General features: G+C 35.3%; 1 protein-coding gene across 5 annotated transcripts in view; it reads left to right on the top strand.

Moving 5' to 3' along the window:
• klc1a (kinesin light chain 1a) overlaps window positions 1–20,277 on the top strand; it is a 41,205-nt gene that overhangs the window by 12,690 nt on the left and 8,238 nt on the right. For 2 of the 5 annotated variants that reach the window (XM_067385904.1, XM_067385906.1), the window contains exons 6-14: window positions 1,561–1,786; window positions 2,570–2,657; window positions 4,853–4,954; window positions 8,318–8,491; window positions 9,339–9,438; window positions 10,672–10,724; window positions 10,861–10,928; window positions 11,077–11,185; window positions 11,793–11,927. In XM_067385904.1, coding sequence (XP_067242005.1) covers window positions 1,561–1,786; window positions 2,570–2,657; window positions 4,853–4,954; window positions 8,318–8,491; window positions 9,339–9,438; window positions 10,672–10,724; window positions 10,861–10,928; window positions 11,077–11,185; window positions 11,793–11,927 — 1,055 coding nt within the window. Of the gene's footprint in view, window positions 1–1,560; window positions 1,787–2,569; window positions 2,658–2,819; window positions 2,848–4,852; window positions 4,955–8,317; window positions 8,492–9,338; window positions 9,439–10,671; window positions 10,725–10,860; window positions 10,929–11,076; window positions 11,186–11,792; window positions 11,955–20,277 lie in introns of those variants that run through there. The other 3 variants (XM_067385905.1, XM_067385903.1, XM_067385908.1) reach the window with 2 other exon arrangements.

Genomic DNA, 20,277 nt, shown 5'->3' with positions numbered 1-20,277 from the left:
CCCTTGCAGAATCTGTGAAAATGAGAATTATTTTAATAAAATAAGAGGGATAATAAAAAATGCATGTTATTTTTTGTTTAGTACTGTCCTGAGTAAGATATTTTACATAAAAGATGTTTGCATTTAGTTCACAAGACAAAAAAATAGCTGAATTTATTAAAGAACTTTTGAACAGGATGAAGATGTCACAATTTTTCTTATTTTGTTTAAATATCATTGTTTTTCATTTAGTACTGCCCTTCGGAAGCAACAAAAGATACTTGCATGTTTCCCGGCAGAAAAATTAAGTACAATTTACCTTGATATTTGAATTCAAAAGTTTTCACCCCTCGGCTCTTAATGTATCGTGTTTCCTTCTGGAGCATCAGTGAATGTTTGAACCTTTTTTAATAGTTGAGTTTGAGTCCCTCAATTGTCCTCAGTGTGAAACGATGAATCTCAAAATCATACAGTCACTGCTGGAAAGGGTTCAAATATGCAAAAATGCTTGAAAACTGATGATCTGCAGGAGCTGGAGGATTTTTCTGAAGAACAGAGCTCAGTTTAACTGCTCAGGACAAACAAGAGACTCATGAACAACCATCACAAAACATAAAAACAGTCGTGGATCATCAGGTAACCACACACAGTATTGAGAATCAATGGTTCACATACTTATGAATGGGGTTATTTTAATAAATTCAGCTATTGTTTTGTCTTTTGAAATAAATGCAAACATCTTTTATGTAAAATATCTTACTCAGGACAGTACTAAATAAAAAATAACATGCATTTTTTATTATCACAGATTCTGCAAGGGGTTCACATACTTTTTCATGCCACTGTAAGAGACTTATTCCAATAGTTCAGTGGTTCTCAACAAATTTAAGCTGAGGCTCAAGATTAAAAGTATTTAAATTATTAATCGATTTTTATTATCATATGCATTTGAGTCACAGCTTGAGGTTCAGGCTTATTTGTTCATAAATTACATCATCAGGGACTAGTCAACGTCGACTCGACTTTAATCGTGTAAATGGCAACTTTAAAAAAAAATCTGAAGTTGTTTAAAGGGATAGTTCACCCAAATGAAAATTATCCTGTGATTTGCCGCAAGTCAACCTGAGCAGTATGCGTACGGTCGTCCGCCAGAAGCTAGTTATTTGAATTAATAAAGTTTTAAATATGGATATTTTTCTTACAAAAACCATTATAAAGCTTTGAGGAGCAAGGATATTTTTAAATATATCTCTGATTGTGTTTGTCTGAAAGAAGATGGTCATATACACCTAGGATGGCATGAGGGTGAGTAAATCAAGGGATAATTTTCATTTTTGGGTGAACTATCCCTTTAACCCCTGCTATATAGAACATACTTTTTTAATGGTTTCAAAATAACTTCAAATTTAAATGTTGTACCTACTCAGACAGTATGCAATTTCGGATGCAGCAAATGAGCATTTGTAAGTTATGCTTACAAATGATGTCTAGGTAGGCATCAACAAGGTATTGGAACATAGCCATAGACAGCAGATATTTAAAGATTTTTACTATGTTTTATGATTTTTTTTTTCTTCCCAGTCCAGCCTCCTCACAGCAGTGCAGTGGCAGCAGCGCAGCAGGGCGGTTATGAGATCCCCGCTCGTCTCCGAACCCTCCACAACCTGGTGATCCAGTACGCCTCACAGGGCAGGTATGAGGTGGCCGTTCCTCTCTGCAAACAGGCTCTGGAGGATCTAGAGAAAACATCTGGACACGATCATCCCGATGTAGCCACCATGCTGAACATTCTTGCCCTCGTTTACAGGTCAGCAAAGAACTTTAGCTATGAAATATATATTGGTTTACTGTCCACTCATCAGAATTTACTGTACAATTTTACACCAGCATTCAAAAGTTTGGGCTTAATAATTTTTTTTTTTTTTTAATGCATTATGGTTTCCACAAAAATATTAAGCAGCACAAGAATGCTTTCAACATTGATAATAATTAGAAATGTTTCTTGAGCAGCAAATTACATCTTAGAATGATTTCTGAAGGATCATGTGACAGACTTCATCTGGAGGAATGATGCTGAAAATTCAGCTTTGCGGTCACAGGAATGAATTATATTTTAATATATATATTTAAATAGAAACATTTATTTTAAATTGTAATAATATTTCACGGTATTAGTGTTTTTACTGTTGTCGATCAAATAATTGCAGCCTTGGTGAGCATGAGACATATTCCAAAAACATTTTAAAAAATTGTTACCAACACCAAACTCTTAATTTAAAAGTAATGTAGTTTGTTTCATGTTAAATACTTTGTTCTGTCACAGCGCTTTAAGTGGAAAAATTCCCTATTAAATCTCTAATGTATCTTAAACCGCAGTATGGTATCAACAAGTGCTTTAAACAAATGGGCTGAGAACCTAATTTTCCTTAGCTTTTGTTGTAAACTATGGTAATACCCGGCTCACAAGCCGTTGGGATATTAAGCTATTGTGCCATCACCCTGTTGCCATGGAAACAGATTCTTGTGAGAAAGACCTTTGTTGCACAACGAGTCGCAATAGATTGATGTGAAAGTGTTTTCTGCTTTGCAGGGACCAGAATAAATACAAAGAGGCAGCAAACCTCCTTAACGATGCATTGGCCATTAGAGAGAAGACCCTGGGCAGAGACCACCCTGCGGTAAGAACCTGTCCTGCTCTCATCAGTGTGCTCTCCACATTACAGGGGAAAACAGTCTCTCTGTGCTGTGTGTGAGTGTATTGTGTATATATTGAAATAAGCGGCACAGACTGCCGAAGTTTGAGTTTGTCATGTGAAGCTTGTGTCTTACCCTCTCATCAGGACCAGCGTCGCACAATTCTCTGCAGAGGTTAGATACTTTAACACCTTTTATAGATCTGTCTTCTGTTTCATTCTTTATCTTCTACCTGGCTGTTTCCTAAAACTGGAATCTGGATGATATGCTGAATACTCATCTTTGTGATGATTTTCTGGGCAACATGAAATTAAACAACATTGTGAATATAATGACTTTAATGCACTTTTCAGACTGGTTTCACAATCCTCATCTCTCAATGTGCAAGTGTGTTAAGAACTATATTTTATTACTTTAATATTTACCGTCTCTGATTTAAACTTGCTGTTAGAATTGGCCAATTTGAATCATTTCTGTGAATTCATTTCAGTTTAATATTTTTATATCAATGAATGGATTAAAAACTTGGATTTATTATTTGTTTGCATCACTCAAAAATATAATTTATGTATATAATAATCATACATTATTTTGAAGTTGTGTAAGGGTCAATGACATGGGCCATTTTTTTTTCCTTAATAATAATAATAATAAAAAACACAGATATGACATCCAAAGTATGCAAAGTAGTACAACTAGATCTCTTTTATTGAATCCAAAAGGTTTTAATGATAAACTACATATAAAGGTACATATAACTTTTTTATTACATATAAAGGTATTTTAAAGATTTGAAGTGTCAAAATGGTCATTCGGTTTAACCATCCAAAGGCCAATACAGCCATTCCATTTGTGATTTAAAGTATCTTAAAATGTAATAAATCTATATCTTTTTTTATTCTGGCATGATTTTATATCATCATATATCAACAGTGCAAAATAGTATTAAAATTATGTGTAGAAGTTGTTGGTTTATGAGAAAAAATGTCCGGGAAAATGAATTTCATTGATGTCATTCGGAGTAACCAATATACAGGGACCATTTTGGATCAAGTCATGTGGTCAGTATCATGTGACTGGATGTGACATCATTCAGACACCTGCAAAGGACCACATGGTCATGAAGCAAAGTAACTAACTCTCTTGTAACTATTTGAAAAATTCATGTTTTCGCTTGCTCATACGCATGTCCCGAAACATCAGGTCATTCGGGACAACCGCTATAAAACATGGAAAATGTTGTAATATTTTAAAAACTTGTACTAAATATAAAATTTTTGATTGTCCTTTTGTTAGCTAGCTAGCAAGCTAACTAGCTATCAGCCTGTCAGCATTGTTATCGTAATATCGTAATTCGGTCTAACCAAAAGTGTCATTCTGTAAAACTGAAATTTTGGTTAAACCAAGTGACTTTTTGGTGACAAATAATGTCCATCTTGTAAAAAATGATAAAAGCTGTGTTAATTGATAATAAAACCACATAATCTCATTGTTAACACTTAATAAAACATCAAAATAATTATATCTCCATTATTTTTTTTTACACTTTTAAAAACATTATTCGTCAATGACCCGTAAAAATTATGATTAAATAATATTATTATCATTATTATTATTATTATTATTCATGGTCTTAAACAGTGCAGAAAAACATGGCTTGATTATTAACATCTTTTTTTTTTTTACTTTGTTTTAGTGCTTATATTAAATAGTTTGAATCTAGTATTCGGCTGCAATGGCTATTTGATGAAATGGGAGTTTTTTTGATAGAAAAAACAACCCTTTTTCAGAATAAATGTGTAAATATAGAGAGATGAATATATGAAGTAAATATCTAATATCATCACAAGGCCAAAACAATATAAATTTGCCCTTTTTCTTTTCCTCACTCTTGCCGTCTGTCACACACACGTATGTCTCACATGCACTGTAGGATCTTAATCAAAGGTTGATCAGAACACATCTGTCATAATGCACAGGGTGTATATGCGTGTTAATCTGCCAACACTAGGAAAATTTGACCTTGATCGGATTTCCATCAAGTAATCATTTTCCGTAAGATGAAATGACTAATTGTATATAAATGATTGCACCAATTCAGAATCATTGATTGGTTGAATGAGTTGAATTGAAATATATGTGTTTATAAATATATGTTTATGTTTTCCTGTGTATGCAGGTGGCTGCCACCCTGAACAACCTGGCTGTTCTTTATGGCAAACGAGGGAAGTACAAGGAAGCAGAGCCTCTGTGTAAAAGGGCACTGGAGATCCGAGAGAAGGTGGGTCAGAGGTCAAATGAATGAATCATGTGTATTTTTTGTTTAAATCTTTCCAAACCGGTTTTGCATCTCAAAACATCTCACATTCTGAGTTCTGTGCATCACCTTACTCTCTCCCTCTCTTTCATTCATCCCTGTGTGTTTCAAAGACAAAAGAATAAAGCGTCCATTCTTGAAAGCTCTGACTTATTTTAGGCTCAGGAGAGATGTGGAAAGACTCTTGAAACATTTATCTTCTGAGCTCTAAGGGTGTGTTCACACTTAGGTTCTCTTAGTTCTTTTGGTCTGGACAATACATTTAGTCCTGGTTCGCTTAGCGTTCACACTGTGATTTTTAATACCGAACCTAAAGATACAAAAAACAAAGTATTTGCGACAGAACTTAACGAACATCCAAAACAATGCTGTGTTCTAGGCTAAATGCACTTGTATGTGTGTACGTATGATGGTATTTTGATCAGCTGAGAACTTTAGGACTTACTATTTTCGTCTACATGGAGTTTTATTGTGATATTGTTCTTCCGTAGTTCTCCGTGCACACTTTTTTCTTTCCCTCTTATCCAAAAATACCACATTGCAGAATAACTCACCTGTACAGATTTGGTGTGCTCCCACTCCCTCCTGGGGCGCCACAGATTTATTTCGATCTCTTTATGGAGAGTTTTTCTAAGCCTGTGTGATAAAGCTCTTATTGCAAGTCTTGAGAGTCTTACTCAGAGTGCTGCGTCTCACACATGCAGAGCTGAGAGAAAGAGCTTAGACAATCTGCTGAATTCAAACTCCCATCACTTAACTTCTGCAGACAAATTGTCCTTTCTATTGTGGTATGAGCAAAATCTTACACTACCGTTCAAAAGTTTGGGGTAAATAAAAAAAATTTTATTTTATTTTTTTAAGAAATTAATTTATTCAGCAATAATCCATTATATTGATCAAAAGTGACAGTAAATATTTTATAACATTACATTTTTATATTATTTTTTTTTACTTTAACTTTCACAACTCTTTTCAACATTCATAAAGTAAGAGTACCACATTCAGCATATTAGAATGATTTCTCAAAGATCATGTGACACTGAAGACTTGAGTAATGATGCTGAGAATAAGCTTTGTCATCACAGGGAAAAAATTACATTTTAAAATATAATAAAATAGAAAAGTTATTTACATTATAATAACATTTCACTGTTTTTACTGTATTTGATGAAATAAATGCAGCCTTGGTGAGCATAAGAGACTACTCTCTAAAACATTAAAAAAAAATCTTACAGACACCAAAGTTTTGAATGGTATTGTACATATAATGATATATATCACAATATAGTTTATCTGTTGTTTATATATTAGCTTATTTATTATAGTTTATTAGAACTGTTTTATAAGATGTTATTGATAATTTTTCTGTAATAATATTGCTGTTGGCACAGTTTTATAAAAGCCTTTTAGGGGGTTTTAAGCATCATGGTAGAATAACTGAAGCACAGTTATTTTTGAAACTGATGATGGTTTGGATAAAGAATAGCGATAGTGTTGGCAAAAGTTTTCAACTTCAAAAAACAATGAGTCACAACCCTAGCATTCAGACGGTCACAGAGTCCCTCACTGTGAAGAGTCAATATCTCTCAACATGAGCATGAACAACAACTGAGAGGTAAAGAGACAAACTCGGATGCTCACTGTAATTAATCAATAAAATCCCCCATAAGGCCTGCCTTTTATGAACAGAGATGGAGACATATTTCAAATAAGCTGTAAAACCTAAAGACATTAGTATCGTAAATGCTGCTTTTGCTCAAATCACTCTTAAAAAAAAAAAAGTTTAGTTTTTTAGACTTTTTCAGTTCATTTGCATGCATTTTCTAGAGCAGTGGTTCACAAACTTTTTCTGCTAGACCCCCTTTTGTAGAGAAAACACAATGGCCAATCAAAAGGGTGTGCGAATCCGCACAAAGCATCACATTTTTAAAATTTCCGTACCGACTTGGTACCAAAGTCGGTACTTTTGACAACTCTAGACCTTGCGATTTTTGCAGTTATACTGACCTGCATCTCTGTTTTAACCACAAAATTCATTCAGTGTGAATGGGCCCCAGATGCGTTTAAAAGATTAATTTTTTTACTTGGGCCCTGTCCCAAATGGCACACTCCGGACTTGTGGACTTCCTCAGAGTCCACACTTTGGTGACGTCATGTAGTGCAGACCTATAGGGCCCTTGGCGCGAGTCCACGAGGGTGCATTGAGAGGTATTTTTGGGAAAGACTCGATCGTCACACCGGAACAGTCTGGTTGTTTTTTGACAGGAGCTGCAGGTTCGGCGATAATATTTAGCATTGAGAACAGGTTTCTTTTCTTTTGCAAAATATTATCTCCATGTCAACTACACAGCCTGCTTTTGCTTATGCCACCTGGGCATTAGACAATATATACATGCTTATTTAAATAATGTATACAGTTGTAATAATACATAATGTTCCATTTGAACTAAGATTACAATTTTAACACATAATAAACATGTGCGTGAGTTTCAGATGAATTTACAGGTTTAAATATAAATACTAGGTTTACATATGACTCAGTAAAGCCCTGACATTCGGTTCTATTTATTTAATGAATCATAATGCGATCGTATTATTCAACGTGCTATTATTATGTTTGAGATATCAACCATTGGTCGATGACCATAATGTTTGTATAAACTGTAGGTAACAACTGGTAAAATGTACACCTAGGTCATAAAAACCGTAATGATACCTACACTTAAATATTTTTTTCTCAGCAATTGCTCTTGAGCGAAATCTCCTCCCATCCGTTGTCTGATTGGCATTTCGCAAGGATTCCTGGGTAGTTAAAGTGTGCGGAGCCTGCATCTATGCGGGCTTCGCGGAAGACCACTTCAAGGGTACAAAGGGGGCGCTGCTGAGCACACTTCAGAGCATTAAAATGCTGAATGGGACGGCCTACGGACTCGTAGACTCTGCGAGCACGTGCAATTTAAGTCCACGAGACCAAAAGTCCACATGAAATGCGCCATTTGGGACAGGGTCTTGAGCGCCGCATTTTTAGAACCCCATGTCACATGCAAGACATTTCAAAAGGTGCGAGCACAATGGTCAAACACTTCCATGTTTACATAGAAAAACAATGGAAAAGCAGCACCGTGGACTGCAAAAGGGGCTATTTTAATTGGTAGGTGGGACTTCCATTCCTACAGCCACCATAGTAAGTATTAGTATACTTAACCTCTCCAAACAGCTGAAAAACCTGGTCATCCTCTCTCTGTAGGTGGGTGTATACTGCTACAATCTGTGTAACACAGATAATGCAGCTGAATAACATGGGGTATGTTTGTGTTTGTGTGTCAGGTGCTGGGGAAGGACCACCCTGATGTTGCTAAGCAGCTGAATAATCTGGCCTTGCTCTGTCAGAACCAAGGCAAGTATGAAGAGGTGGAATACTACTACCAGAGAGCCCTGGAGATCTACCAGACCAAACTGGGCCCTGACGACCCCAATGTGGCCAAGACCAAAAACAACCTGGTACAAACACACTCGCACTTCACACCCTCCAGCAAACAGACCTCCATTTGTAGAGTTATACATATCTGAGCATGTTTAGAGAAAAACAAAGCCTCCAGTATACATGGTCATAGATAAATAATGCATTAACTTGGCAATCAAATGTCCCATTAGAATAACGCAGATTCAATTTGAAATGATCTTCTGTCTGGTCAGTTTTTTGATTAATATTAAGCAATGTATCCAAATGGTGTGGTGTCTGCAATGTTACTTCTGTATTTCTGTCATCTCAGCAGATTATACACATCAGATATGGCTCATTGTGCTTTTGGTGTAATGGAAAAAGCTTTTAGAGTAAATAGTCCTGCTCAGACTAAAACATCTTTCAGCAATGGAGACGGGAGATGGGAGGAACAATTATAAGTCAGTGCTTTTGCGTTCGATCGCAAAGAACACAAACGTTTTGCGAGTAAGCGGAAAGTTTCTCAAAGGGAACGCAAAACTATTGCAAGGGAATGCAAAAGGATTGAAATATATTTTTTCCTTCACCATGTCCCTTTGGGGCTCCATATTCAGCTGACTGACGTTTAGGGTTTATGCCAGCTATGATTAGATATAGAGTATGTCAACCATTGATATTTATCAGACAATTACTGATCAAATTAACAACAAATGCAATCAAGCACAAGCACCAAAGGTCGATGTATTTAGATGTAATTGGGTGCATTTTTATTGTATTGTAGAGTCTAACTTTTTTTCTGCACATAATATAGTCCATAAATATACTTAGTAAAATGTAATCTAGAAAATTGATAAAAATGTTCAAATAAGTACATGCCTGTTTCTGACCCATTTCTCTCTTTCTCAGGCCTCATGCTATCTGAAACAGGGGAAATTTAAGCAGGCAGAGACTCTGTATAAAGAGATCCTGACCAGAGCCCATGAGAGAGAGTTTGGCTCTGTAGACGGTATGTGTTTTTTTTTTTTTTTTTCTTCTTTTTTTTTTTTTTTCCTGACCTAAGCATTTTCAGAATATCTTTTTGCATTGTTCCCTATAGAATATTTAAATGTGCTCCACACTATTCTACTTAAAACTAAACCTCACAAACTTTCTAAGCAGGGTTTATACAGTCAGCAGCAGCACAGCTTACCACACTGGAATTTAGCAGAATTCAAAATGAAGCTTAACATGCTCCTTAGGGCTGGAGGATGTGTTATTTATTCATTATATATGTGTTATGACTTTGCTGGCAATATAAAAATGAATCATCGTTGTGAAAATGGCAATATTTGGCCATTAAGTTTCATTGTGCTATTGGACTAATTTTGCAATCATGAGATCGCTTACAGCTTCTAAGTATGATAGTGCTCAGTCAGAAATGTTTTAATATTGTCTATAATTTTTTTTAATACCGTCTCTGTTTAATATTGCTCACAGTGTGGTATTTTTCAAAGTTTGGGGTCGGTAAGATTTTTAAAATTGTTTTTGAAAGAAATCTCTTATGCTCACCAAGGCTGCATTTACTTAATTAAAACTACAGTAGAAACTAATATTGTGAAATAATATTAATTTAAAATGACTATTTTCTATTTGAATATATTTTAAAGTGTAACTTATTCCTGTGATGGCAAAGCTGAGTTTTCAGAATCCATTAAGATGATGCTTCAGAAATCATTCTAATATTAAGATTTAGTTTAAGATTTGGTGCTCAAAAAAAACCATTTCTTATTATTATCAATGTTGAAAACCGTTATGCTGCTTAAAATTTTTGTGCAAATCATGATAGATTTTTTCAGGATTCTATGAAGGATTGAATGTTCAAAGGAACAGCATTTATTTGACAGATATCTGGTACAATTATAAATGTTTTTACTGTCACTTTTGATCAATTTAATGCGTAATTTCTTTAAAAAAAATCTTACTGACCTCAAACTTATGAACAGTTGTATGTATTAACATGTTTTAATTAGAAATATATGTAAATGATGCTGTGAGATATATTGATTGTCAGTGGCTGAAATATATCAAGATATATAATATTTATATCACCCAGTCCTCATGTACACACACTTTCAAACTCCTTTTTGTGACTATAGTTCACCTCAGGCACTGGAAAAACACCATCACTCATTATATTGAACTAAATGACTAGCCATGTGTTTGGGCTTGAAGTGATGTTGTCCTTTGTTTCCCCCTGCAGATGAAAATAAACCCATCTGGATGCATGCAGAGGAGAGAGAAGAGCAGAGCAAGGTGAGGACAGGTCAAGGGTCACCGGATGGGAGTAATGTTGTGTATTAACATTGAATATCAGCACTGTCCAGATGTACTTTCAACAGTACTTTCACTGTTTTTGAAAATGCATTTCTAAGTGCTTTCTGTGTTTCAGGGCAAGCAGAAGGATGGCTCTCCGTTTGGAGAGTATGGTGGCTGGTACAAGGCCTGTAAAGTAGACAGGTCAGATATTCCCTCATCTGCTGCATGCATTCATACAAATAATATTATTTGCATAGCTATAATAATTTTGCATAGCTTCAAGATTTACAGTCTTGCTGCTGCAGCATCACAATGAAATGTCTTCCTGTCTAAATTTTGCCGCCTGCAGCCCCACTGTGACGACCACGCTGAAGAATCTTGGCGCTCTCTACAGGAGACAGGGCAAGTTTGAGGCTGCAGAGACCCTTGAGGAGGCGGCTCTGCGCTCCAGAAAACAGGTGTGTGTGGTCTGTTGGCGAAATACAAATGGGTCAAACGTAAATTGACAGCTGTCACTCAGGATTCCGTTGGTTTTTATTAAGGTCTTATAAAGGTTTAGCTTGTTGTGCTGCCAGGTGCTTAAAGCTTTCTATAATGCTGTCAATGGGAGTTTGCACTCTTTGCGTTTGCATTTTACATATACTACTACCATTGAAAAGTTTATGGTCAGTACATAGAAAGCTTTTTTAACATTTTATAGAATTTATAAAAATGTATAGTGAAAATTTAAAAAATATATATTAAATAAAATATGATATATTAAATAATATTCAATAAAATAATAAATAAAATGTGTGTGTGTGTGTGTGTGTGTGTGTGTGTGTATATATTATATTATATTATATTATATTATATTATATTATATTATATTATATTATATTATATTATATTATATTATATTATATTATATTATATTATATTATATTATATTATATTATATTATATTATATTATATTAATTAGTTTTTTTATTATTTTTTTTTATTATGGTAGATAGGTTGTAGGCATATTTGTTAATTTCATATTTGTTAATTTTCACTGCGTTTTCTCGTTTGTTTTCCTGCAGGGTCTGGACACGGCGCATAAGCAGCGTGTGGCGGAAGTGCTGGGAGACCCTGAAGTACGAGAGAAGCAGCGGAGCCGTGAGAGCCTGACCTCTGACACGGTGAAGTACGAAAGCGGCCCTGACGGAGGAGAGGAAGTGAGTATGAGCGTGGAGTGGAACGGGGTAAGTACAGTACACACCGCCCAAGCCCTCACACACTACAATGTCCCATGGGTCCCACGAGTCCTGGCAGGCATAAATATACAGTGACAGGATAGTGTAGTGCGCCATGGAATTCTGACCAGACAAGATACATTGATTCCCTCATACATCCACCCCACCTCACATCCAGAATTAGATTACATGAAGAATAATGCATTTGGATGTGTGCCAACCCATTGATCAAACTCTATTTAAAACGAACATGAATCACTGGAAGCAGATCAAACCTGAAATCAGATGCAGCTAATTATATTATAACAGTGGCTTGTATGGAGTTTAGTATTGAAAGTATGAAAGTAACCTTCAGTTATTGCTCTCAAAGAGCAAAGTGTGGAATTTGCAGGCCTGTTTCTGGGGCTCAAATAGTGTTAAACTAAAGTTACTCTTTATACTTTCTGACACCATACATTGTTGCAGTCACAGTCCTCATGCTGATTGAGTGTCTAATTTATTTGCCATGTAGTGCTTTATAGTGGCCTGACTTGAAAATCTTTTAACCCTTTCAACCATGAATTAACTAAAATTGAAATTATATCCATTGAGTACAGAGATGGTTTATATTCTTTAGGCATAACATAATACACTACCAGTCCAACGTTTGGACATGCTTATTTTGGACTAAATTTATATATGATTTAAAAAAAAAATGTTGATTTAGAGTCTTATACTGAAATGTATGAAGTTGTAGATGTATTTAGATGCATTTTGATTATTATAATTATAGATAATTATTAACATTATTAAATAATTAACATTATTCTAATTATAGAATTCTAATAATGTTTATATATATATATATATATATATATATATATAAATAAATAAATAAATAAATAAATATAATATAAAATAATATAATATAATATAATATAATATAATATAATATAATATAATATAATATAATATAATATAATATAATATAATATAATATAATATAATATAATATGTACCAATAATGACTATTATTCAATTTTAAACAATTATTTTAATAATATTTTTATTATTAGAGTTGTCCAGACCTTTGATTGGTAGTGTATTCATAAACGCTTTGTATATTCAAAAGTATCAATATTTGATACCGTTCCATTTATATAAGATAATTATTTTTGTCTTTTATTGTATTAATAAATAAATGTGTATATAAAGGAAAAACATGCCTTTAAACAAGAGTAAAAACCTTTATTTATTCATACATCTACTGTCTTTAAAAAATTGATAAGCAGGTGGGCTGCATTATTGAAATAATTCTCATGCATTTGCAGTTTAAATCACAGCTTGTCTTTTAAACACACTCAATCCTCAGATGAACAGAATTTCTTATGTGCCAGATACAATGAATTGTTTAAAAATATTCCTCAAGTTAAATGAATGATCCGAATCATCATCATCATAAATCTAAGCAGAACTCATTCATTAACTTCCTCTTTGTAGCTGTTCATTAGATGAATATGAACTCCTTCTCTTCTGTAAGGCAGATGTTTCGTAGCTGCTGTTTTGATCATCACACCTCTGCTGTAGTCTCTCTGCAATTCTGAGTCACAACTTTTATGCTGCCGTAGCAACAGTAACCGTAGCTCCAACACAACCAATCAGCATCCCCCTTGGCGGGAACCCGCCCCTCCAGATTGTGGGAGGCTCCTATCAGATTCATCGAGCTGGTTTGGCTGTGATCTCATTCACCTGAATTTCCCTTCCCTGTCTTTCTTGCTTATATGTCCTTGTCTCTTTCTCTCGCACACATACGACTCAGTATTTCACTATGTTACTTTGTTTTCTTACAGGTACTCACATAGACACATAGCATAAAATCAGCAAGGTCTCACATTCACATACTTGTTGGGGTCACATAAACAAATATGTTGGCGTGGGCTGTGTGTTCTGTACTCCTGGTGTGTATTTTCTGATTTGTCTCATTGAATGCATGCTCTAATCCTATTTGTGAATGCGTGTTTCTTTGTACACTTAAAATATCCTCTCGCTTTTACCTTTTGCCAGCCCATTTTGTGCTGTTGTCCTCATCTATCCGTATCCCTCTCCCAGTCAAATCTGAGGTCCATAATGTTGCTCAAATCAATGGGACCTCAGGGTTGATAGTGTGCCATTTTTAGACCTTGCTTAGGGTTGTAGGAATAGTTATGGAAAACAGCCTGTGGCTTTGCCCTCTAAATGAGACTACTGTGCGGAATTTATTTCGGTCAGCCATTTTACTCAAAACAAGCACATGATCCCATGTGTGATCACAGCGGCACAATATTTGTGTTCTTTGTTTTGTTCCAGCTTTCATTTGCTTTGTTTATGCCCCTGTGAGTTGCTGTAGGTCTTCTGTGGTTCTTCTGAGGAGTATATTATTATCACAATCCATTCACATCTTCCCTCTTGACTTAATAACACATACTATGCGCAAATGCAACATTTGAATACATTTGAACAACATTTGAATATAGACCAATGCCAAAAACCTGTATACATTAATTATTTTATCCTCAAAAGCACATTTATCAACCTGGTACCTTGTAAACTTTGTTAGAATCAGAAGTTAGCATCACCCTTGTTCCCTCAACAAAAAGCCGATAGGACTTTGTATTATTGCTTTTAGATTATTTTGCTGAAAATAAGCTCTTTGACCAACACAAGTTTATGATTCTTATGCGCTTTGTTCATCAAGACAATCTTCATAAATGAACATAACTTTTATGATTTTTGAAATTGTAAATACAATCACCAAAAGTAAAAAGCTAAATGTAGGCTATAAACAAATTACACCACGGTTGCGTGATTTAAACGTCACCACCATTAAGCTACCGACAACTCTTTCTGTCTTTATTTAAAACGTATAAGTGGGAAAGTTTGAGTTAGAATAGTTTACAAGTTCATGAGAATAAACGAGGCTGTAAAATGGGACTAATGAGTAGATGAGTTTTTCTGTTCAGCGTGATGTTTAATGTTCTCGACAACCTCTGTAGTCGTATTCAGCCACATGTTGTCAACTGCCTTTTTCAAGACAAGTAAAAGCTTTAAAAAGGGGGTATTAAGGATTTATTTTATGTCATTGGTTAACACAAGCTCAAGATATGTTTGCGTTTTATCCTCAGACATTATTTCAGGCATTTAACCAAAAACCTATTCAAAAAAACCCATTGACCCAAGACGATGGAACCATAAGTGCAAAAATGCTAACTCATTTCTGGGTAATAAAGGGGTCCTATCTTGCTTTTTTATATATATTTTTTCAACTTTCTTTAGTGTGTAATGTTGCTTTTTGAGCATGAAAAATGTATGCAAAGTTACAAAGCACAAAGTCACTCCAAAGGGAATTATTCTCCGTTTCAGTTTCTGAACTCCCTGAAACACCTCAATTGTAGTCTTGAGTTTTCTTCTGTGAACAAACGCGCCACAATATTCCTCATTGAAATAATTCCCAACCTAGGGCATAAAAAGGGACCGGGTTTGGTTGAGTTGCGTTAGTAGTGTGTTGTCATCATGTCCAAGAGACACGGTTTTTTCTACCCCAGCTCAAGTCGTGCTTGCAAAGGTGGTTCAGGTTGATGAGCTTGTTCTAATTATCGGACTCTGGCTTGACCTCGAAACTGACGCCATAATTAGCTTAGTTATATTAGTGTTTACAGAGCTGATACTCACCGGTTATTATAAGGGCTGTTACATTTCCGACAAGCTCTAAGCGGTAGGCCAATCACAACAAACTGAGTCTGGACCAATCAGAGCAGACTGTGGTTTTCAGAAGATGGGTTTTAAAGAAACCAAAACTAAAACAGAGCGTTCAGATAGAGGGTGAAAACGAGTGCTGCAACAATGTAAATTATAAGGGAAAAGGAAGTTTTTGACCATTAAATGATGTAAACATATTCTAGTAACCCCATAAACAAAATTATGAACCTGTAAATGAGCATAACAGGACTCATTCCTGCAGAACTGCTGAATTTTGGATATTGCATGTCATATTTGCGAGAAGTATTCACTCATATTAAACTCTCCTCAATAAGATTCTATTCAAACTGTTACTTCACCATGACAGAAGCTGACCTGGAAGGATAAACTGACCATAGAAGAAAAAGTTTGCACAAATGCTATAGCACCCCTTGTGGCAACTCTGAGAATGCAGAGAAAAGAGAAGTCTGTTCTGGTGTAACGGAGGCCAGCTAGTAAGAGCTGTGTGAGTAAACCTCCTCTGGCATCAAGAGGCACATTAGCGACTGATTCTAGAGACTTCGGTCTTAGTGTTCTTGTTAGCGCACTTGCCTCCCAAGCAGGAAATGCCAGCTCGAATCTGGCTCGGGGCAGTCTGAGTAGAACAGGACGGGTTACATAGGTGCCGTGACCCAAATGGAAGTGAGGTTTAGGGGTGAGTGTAACGGAGATCAGCTAGTAAGAGCTGAGGGGTTACACTGGCACATTTCAGAATCCAGTGGCATGAATTTGAGCATGTGTTCATTTGCTTGTGTACTGTATGTTTCAGGCCTTACTGCAATCTAACATTTTCTATATCTCTTGTCTTTTTTCATTGTCTGCACTTTCAATTTCAGTCTCCCTAATAATATAACATTGTCTCTGTTCCTCTTTCTCTATAACCTCTCTCCTCCTTGTGTACTTACTCTGCCTCCTCTTGCATTGCTCTCTTTCTTTCTTTCTCGTGTGGTTGGCAGGTATAACTCCAGATGCCTTGTTGTGGTTGTTGAACTTACCTTCTGCATGATGGATGCCCTCCTCACCCCCCTCTCCAGCTTTGATGTTTTTCGTCTCCTCTCTCCGAATGGCACCTTTCCTCCTCCTCCTCCTCCTGTGGGCATAAGTGGGCTAAAGCAGACCTGACCCAGGCCAAGTTCCTTGGCCTTTCCTTCTTGTCAAAGCTGAACTAAGTCTCTCTTCTATCTTGCAGCACTATAATAATCTGTCAGTCTGTAATATGCCCGTAAAGAGGTATCTTCTTGTCTGTCAGTCTCTTTAACTGTTTGTCTGTTCATCTGGGATGTAAGCTATGCCACTATGTCTCTTACTAACTTCCTGTAGAGCTCCATCTCAGAGTCTCCTGCTGTATAAATCTCTTAGTAAACACACTGTTTTCTTGCTCAAATACTCCAGAGGGACTATCCTTCATTTTCCTTCCCATCTCTAACACTGACTGGAATTTTCGTCTCGGCTATATTTCATCTCAGCTATAGTCTTAATATAGCTGCTTTGGTGTTTTTAAGCAATAGTTCACACAAGAATTGAGATTCTGTCATCATTTACTCACCCTCGTGTCATTCCGAACCTATTTGCTGTTATATTCTCCATAGTGACCATATTTGTCAAAACTTGCACTATATTGCAAATCTGTGTAAAAGAGCTGTGTAAAGAGAAAATACACATGCACATTTGGCACAAAATGAGATGATTCTTAAATGGAAAGCCAAGCTTAAACCTTAGTCGGAGTAGAAGACAAATTAAAACAAACTCTACTCTGATTAATGTCTATTCTGTACATTTGACATACATCCTCCATAAAACAATGTTCTGGGATCAATAATAAGTTAAACCCAACAGCATTTTTGGCATAATGTTGATTACCGCAAAATAACTTCATCTGGTTCCTCAAATTTAAATTTTTAAAAAGGTCAAAATCATGCAGTAAGGCAGTAAATTGTCAAGCTTCCAAGTTTTAAATAAATTCAGTTTGATTCAATATAATTGTGAAGAACTTTGAACATGTCGTAATACTTTTGAAACAATATTTATAGCTGAATTTATAAAAAAAAAATAACATTATTTGGCTATTATTTTGTCTTGTGAACTATAAGGAAACATCTAGTATGCAAAATAGCTTATTCAAGGCATTGCTAAATAAAAACTGAAATCTTAACATCCCTCTTATTTCCTCAAAATTATGTAACAAAATAATATACAGTCAAACCAAAATTTATTCAGACACCTTGAATATTTCACTATAGTGGTAATAAAATATGACAAGATCTTATAGTTAAACTGTGTCAGAAAAAAATTAATCTTAATTATGTCAGATAACAGTTAAGCAAAACATGGTCAGGTCAAAGTGTCTGAATAATTTTTGGTTCCAAATATTTATCAATTTTACTGGTAGTCCACTGTATGAAGAATTGTTGGGTATAATATGTCACGGTTTCTTTAGCTATCCTCACTTACATAAATGAACTATAGTGTCCTGCACCCACTAGTAAAATATATCAGAAATATCAAAAATGTCTTAATAATTTTTGGTTTGACTGTATTAAAACAAATAAAATGAATAAACTGAGGTATGAGTCAGAATTATACATTGTGCTAATCACCATTATGCCAGAAAGTGCAGCTTCTCTTGTATCGACGCTAACATTGATTTAAGCTGCAGGTCCTGTTACACTTAATTCTCTCATTTCTCATTGGCTCCCCTCAATGTTTTGTAGTGCTGAGAGCCATTTGAACTTTGATCTACTGTGTCTGAAAGCGAGCCCTGTAATGTTATCTTTCTCTCACACCTCCTGTACAGTGCATTAATGTGGCATGGTTGTGTTCTTCAGCATCTGTATAGTCCACTAAAACTTGCTTTCCACAAACTTTTTCAAACCATTTCATATTGTTCATTATTGTGAGACATTGTATATAGTAGAACACTAGAGAAGGGAGATGGGTAGATGAGAAGAGAGGGATGAGATGGGACAAATAGAAGCATGTCTGTAGAATCTGATGCTCTTGTTTTCTTTCTTCTACTAACACGTTCTCTGGTGTGTTGCTGCATCTTGTGTCTTTCATAACTTCGAATAAAACTGACTTTGCTCACCACAGCCTCTGTCTGTGTTCTCCTTCTCTTTTGAAAGCATATGTGTGTTTTCCCAGTGAAATGTTTAAGCCTGATGCTGGTGTGGTTGTGAGCTGGATGTGTTGTGGCTGACTGCTGTAACTGCTTGTCTTTTTAATGGAGGTGGTTGTCATGATTTTTCTGGGTCAGTGTTGCATCTTCTTCAAACCTCTCTTTCCTCCCCCCTCCACCTCCATCTCCATCAACCCCCTCAAAATCCTCATCGCTTTTCCAAGCCCCTGGATGAATAGCCAGGTTAAGGGGGTCAAAGGTGAGGGGTCGCAGCAGAAGAGACTGCAGCAGAGCAAGCTGTGGTAAAGATCGGAGGACGAAATGTATCGGGAACTACAGAATATTACAGGGTTCATACTTTAATGGGAAGATTTCAAACTTGGTAACTTTAAGGAATTTTAAAATTTTGGATTTTACATTTAAATTTCTAGAAATTTCTTTAAATTACATCTTTCTAGAAATGCTCAGCTGTAAAATTAACTAGAAATTGGTATTTTGTAAGTATAGTATACAGTATAAGTCTGTATACAGTTCTATAATTCTTTTAAAATAATTCTTTAATTTTTAATCATTCTTTTCTTATAGTCATGAATAACTGGAAAATGTAACGGAGAGTCATTAAGAAATATTTTTTTTGGAGTAGAGCATGAGAAAAGACTATTTACAAAGTATATTTTTTTCTTTCTTGAAAGAAGAAAATAAGTTGAACTATGGTCATGTGTGAGCCATATTTAAGAGATTTAGAAATTAATGTTTGTTTAAAGGGCTAGTTCACTCAAAAATAAAAAAAAATAAAAAATTGCCACCATGTCCTTCCAAACCCGTAAGACTTTCATTCATCTTCAGAACACAAATGAAGATATTTTAAATGAAATCTGAGATGGATAGCTACACAACTGACACAACTTTGTCTTTTCAAAAAGTTCATAAAGAGATCGTAAAACTAATCCATACGAATTAAGTGGTTTAGTCCAAGTTTTCTGAAGAGACTTGATCGCTTTATATGATGAACAGATTGAATTTTGATTTTTTTTTTACATATAAACATTCATCAGCGAACATAGCTCAACCGTACTTGATGCACAAGAACAAACCTCATTGGGTCTTGCATGTCAAGCAAGCATGCTTGAGCTTCTGTTTACCACAACTGATGTGTGAGTTGATCAATGTTTATATGTGAATATAAGCCTTAATTCAATCTGTTCATCATATGAAGCAATCGTGTCTCTTCAGAAAATTTTGACTAAATCGCTGTATTCATATGGATTAGTTTTGAAGCGTCAAAGTGGTAGTTGCATGGACTATCAATGGAGGGACAGAAATCTCTCAGATTTCATTTTTCAAAGATGAACCTAAGTCTTACGGGTTTGGAAAGACACGAGGGTGAGTAAATGATGACAGAAATTCGATTTTTGAGTGAACTAACCCTAGTTATGTTAAATTGTGTTTGGCTTTGGAATTTAT

Source organism: Chanodichthys erythropterus, chromosome 5, assembly GCF_024489055.1.
Source record: "Chanodichthys erythropterus isolate Z2021 chromosome 5, ASM2448905v1, whole genome shotgun sequence".
In the NCBI taxonomy this organism is placed as follows: domain Eukaryota; kingdom Metazoa; phylum Chordata; class Actinopteri; order Cypriniformes; family Xenocyprididae; genus Chanodichthys; species Chanodichthys erythropterus.
Note: the sequence above shows the minus strand (reverse complement) of the source record. Positions and strands in the feature narration are given on the sequence as shown.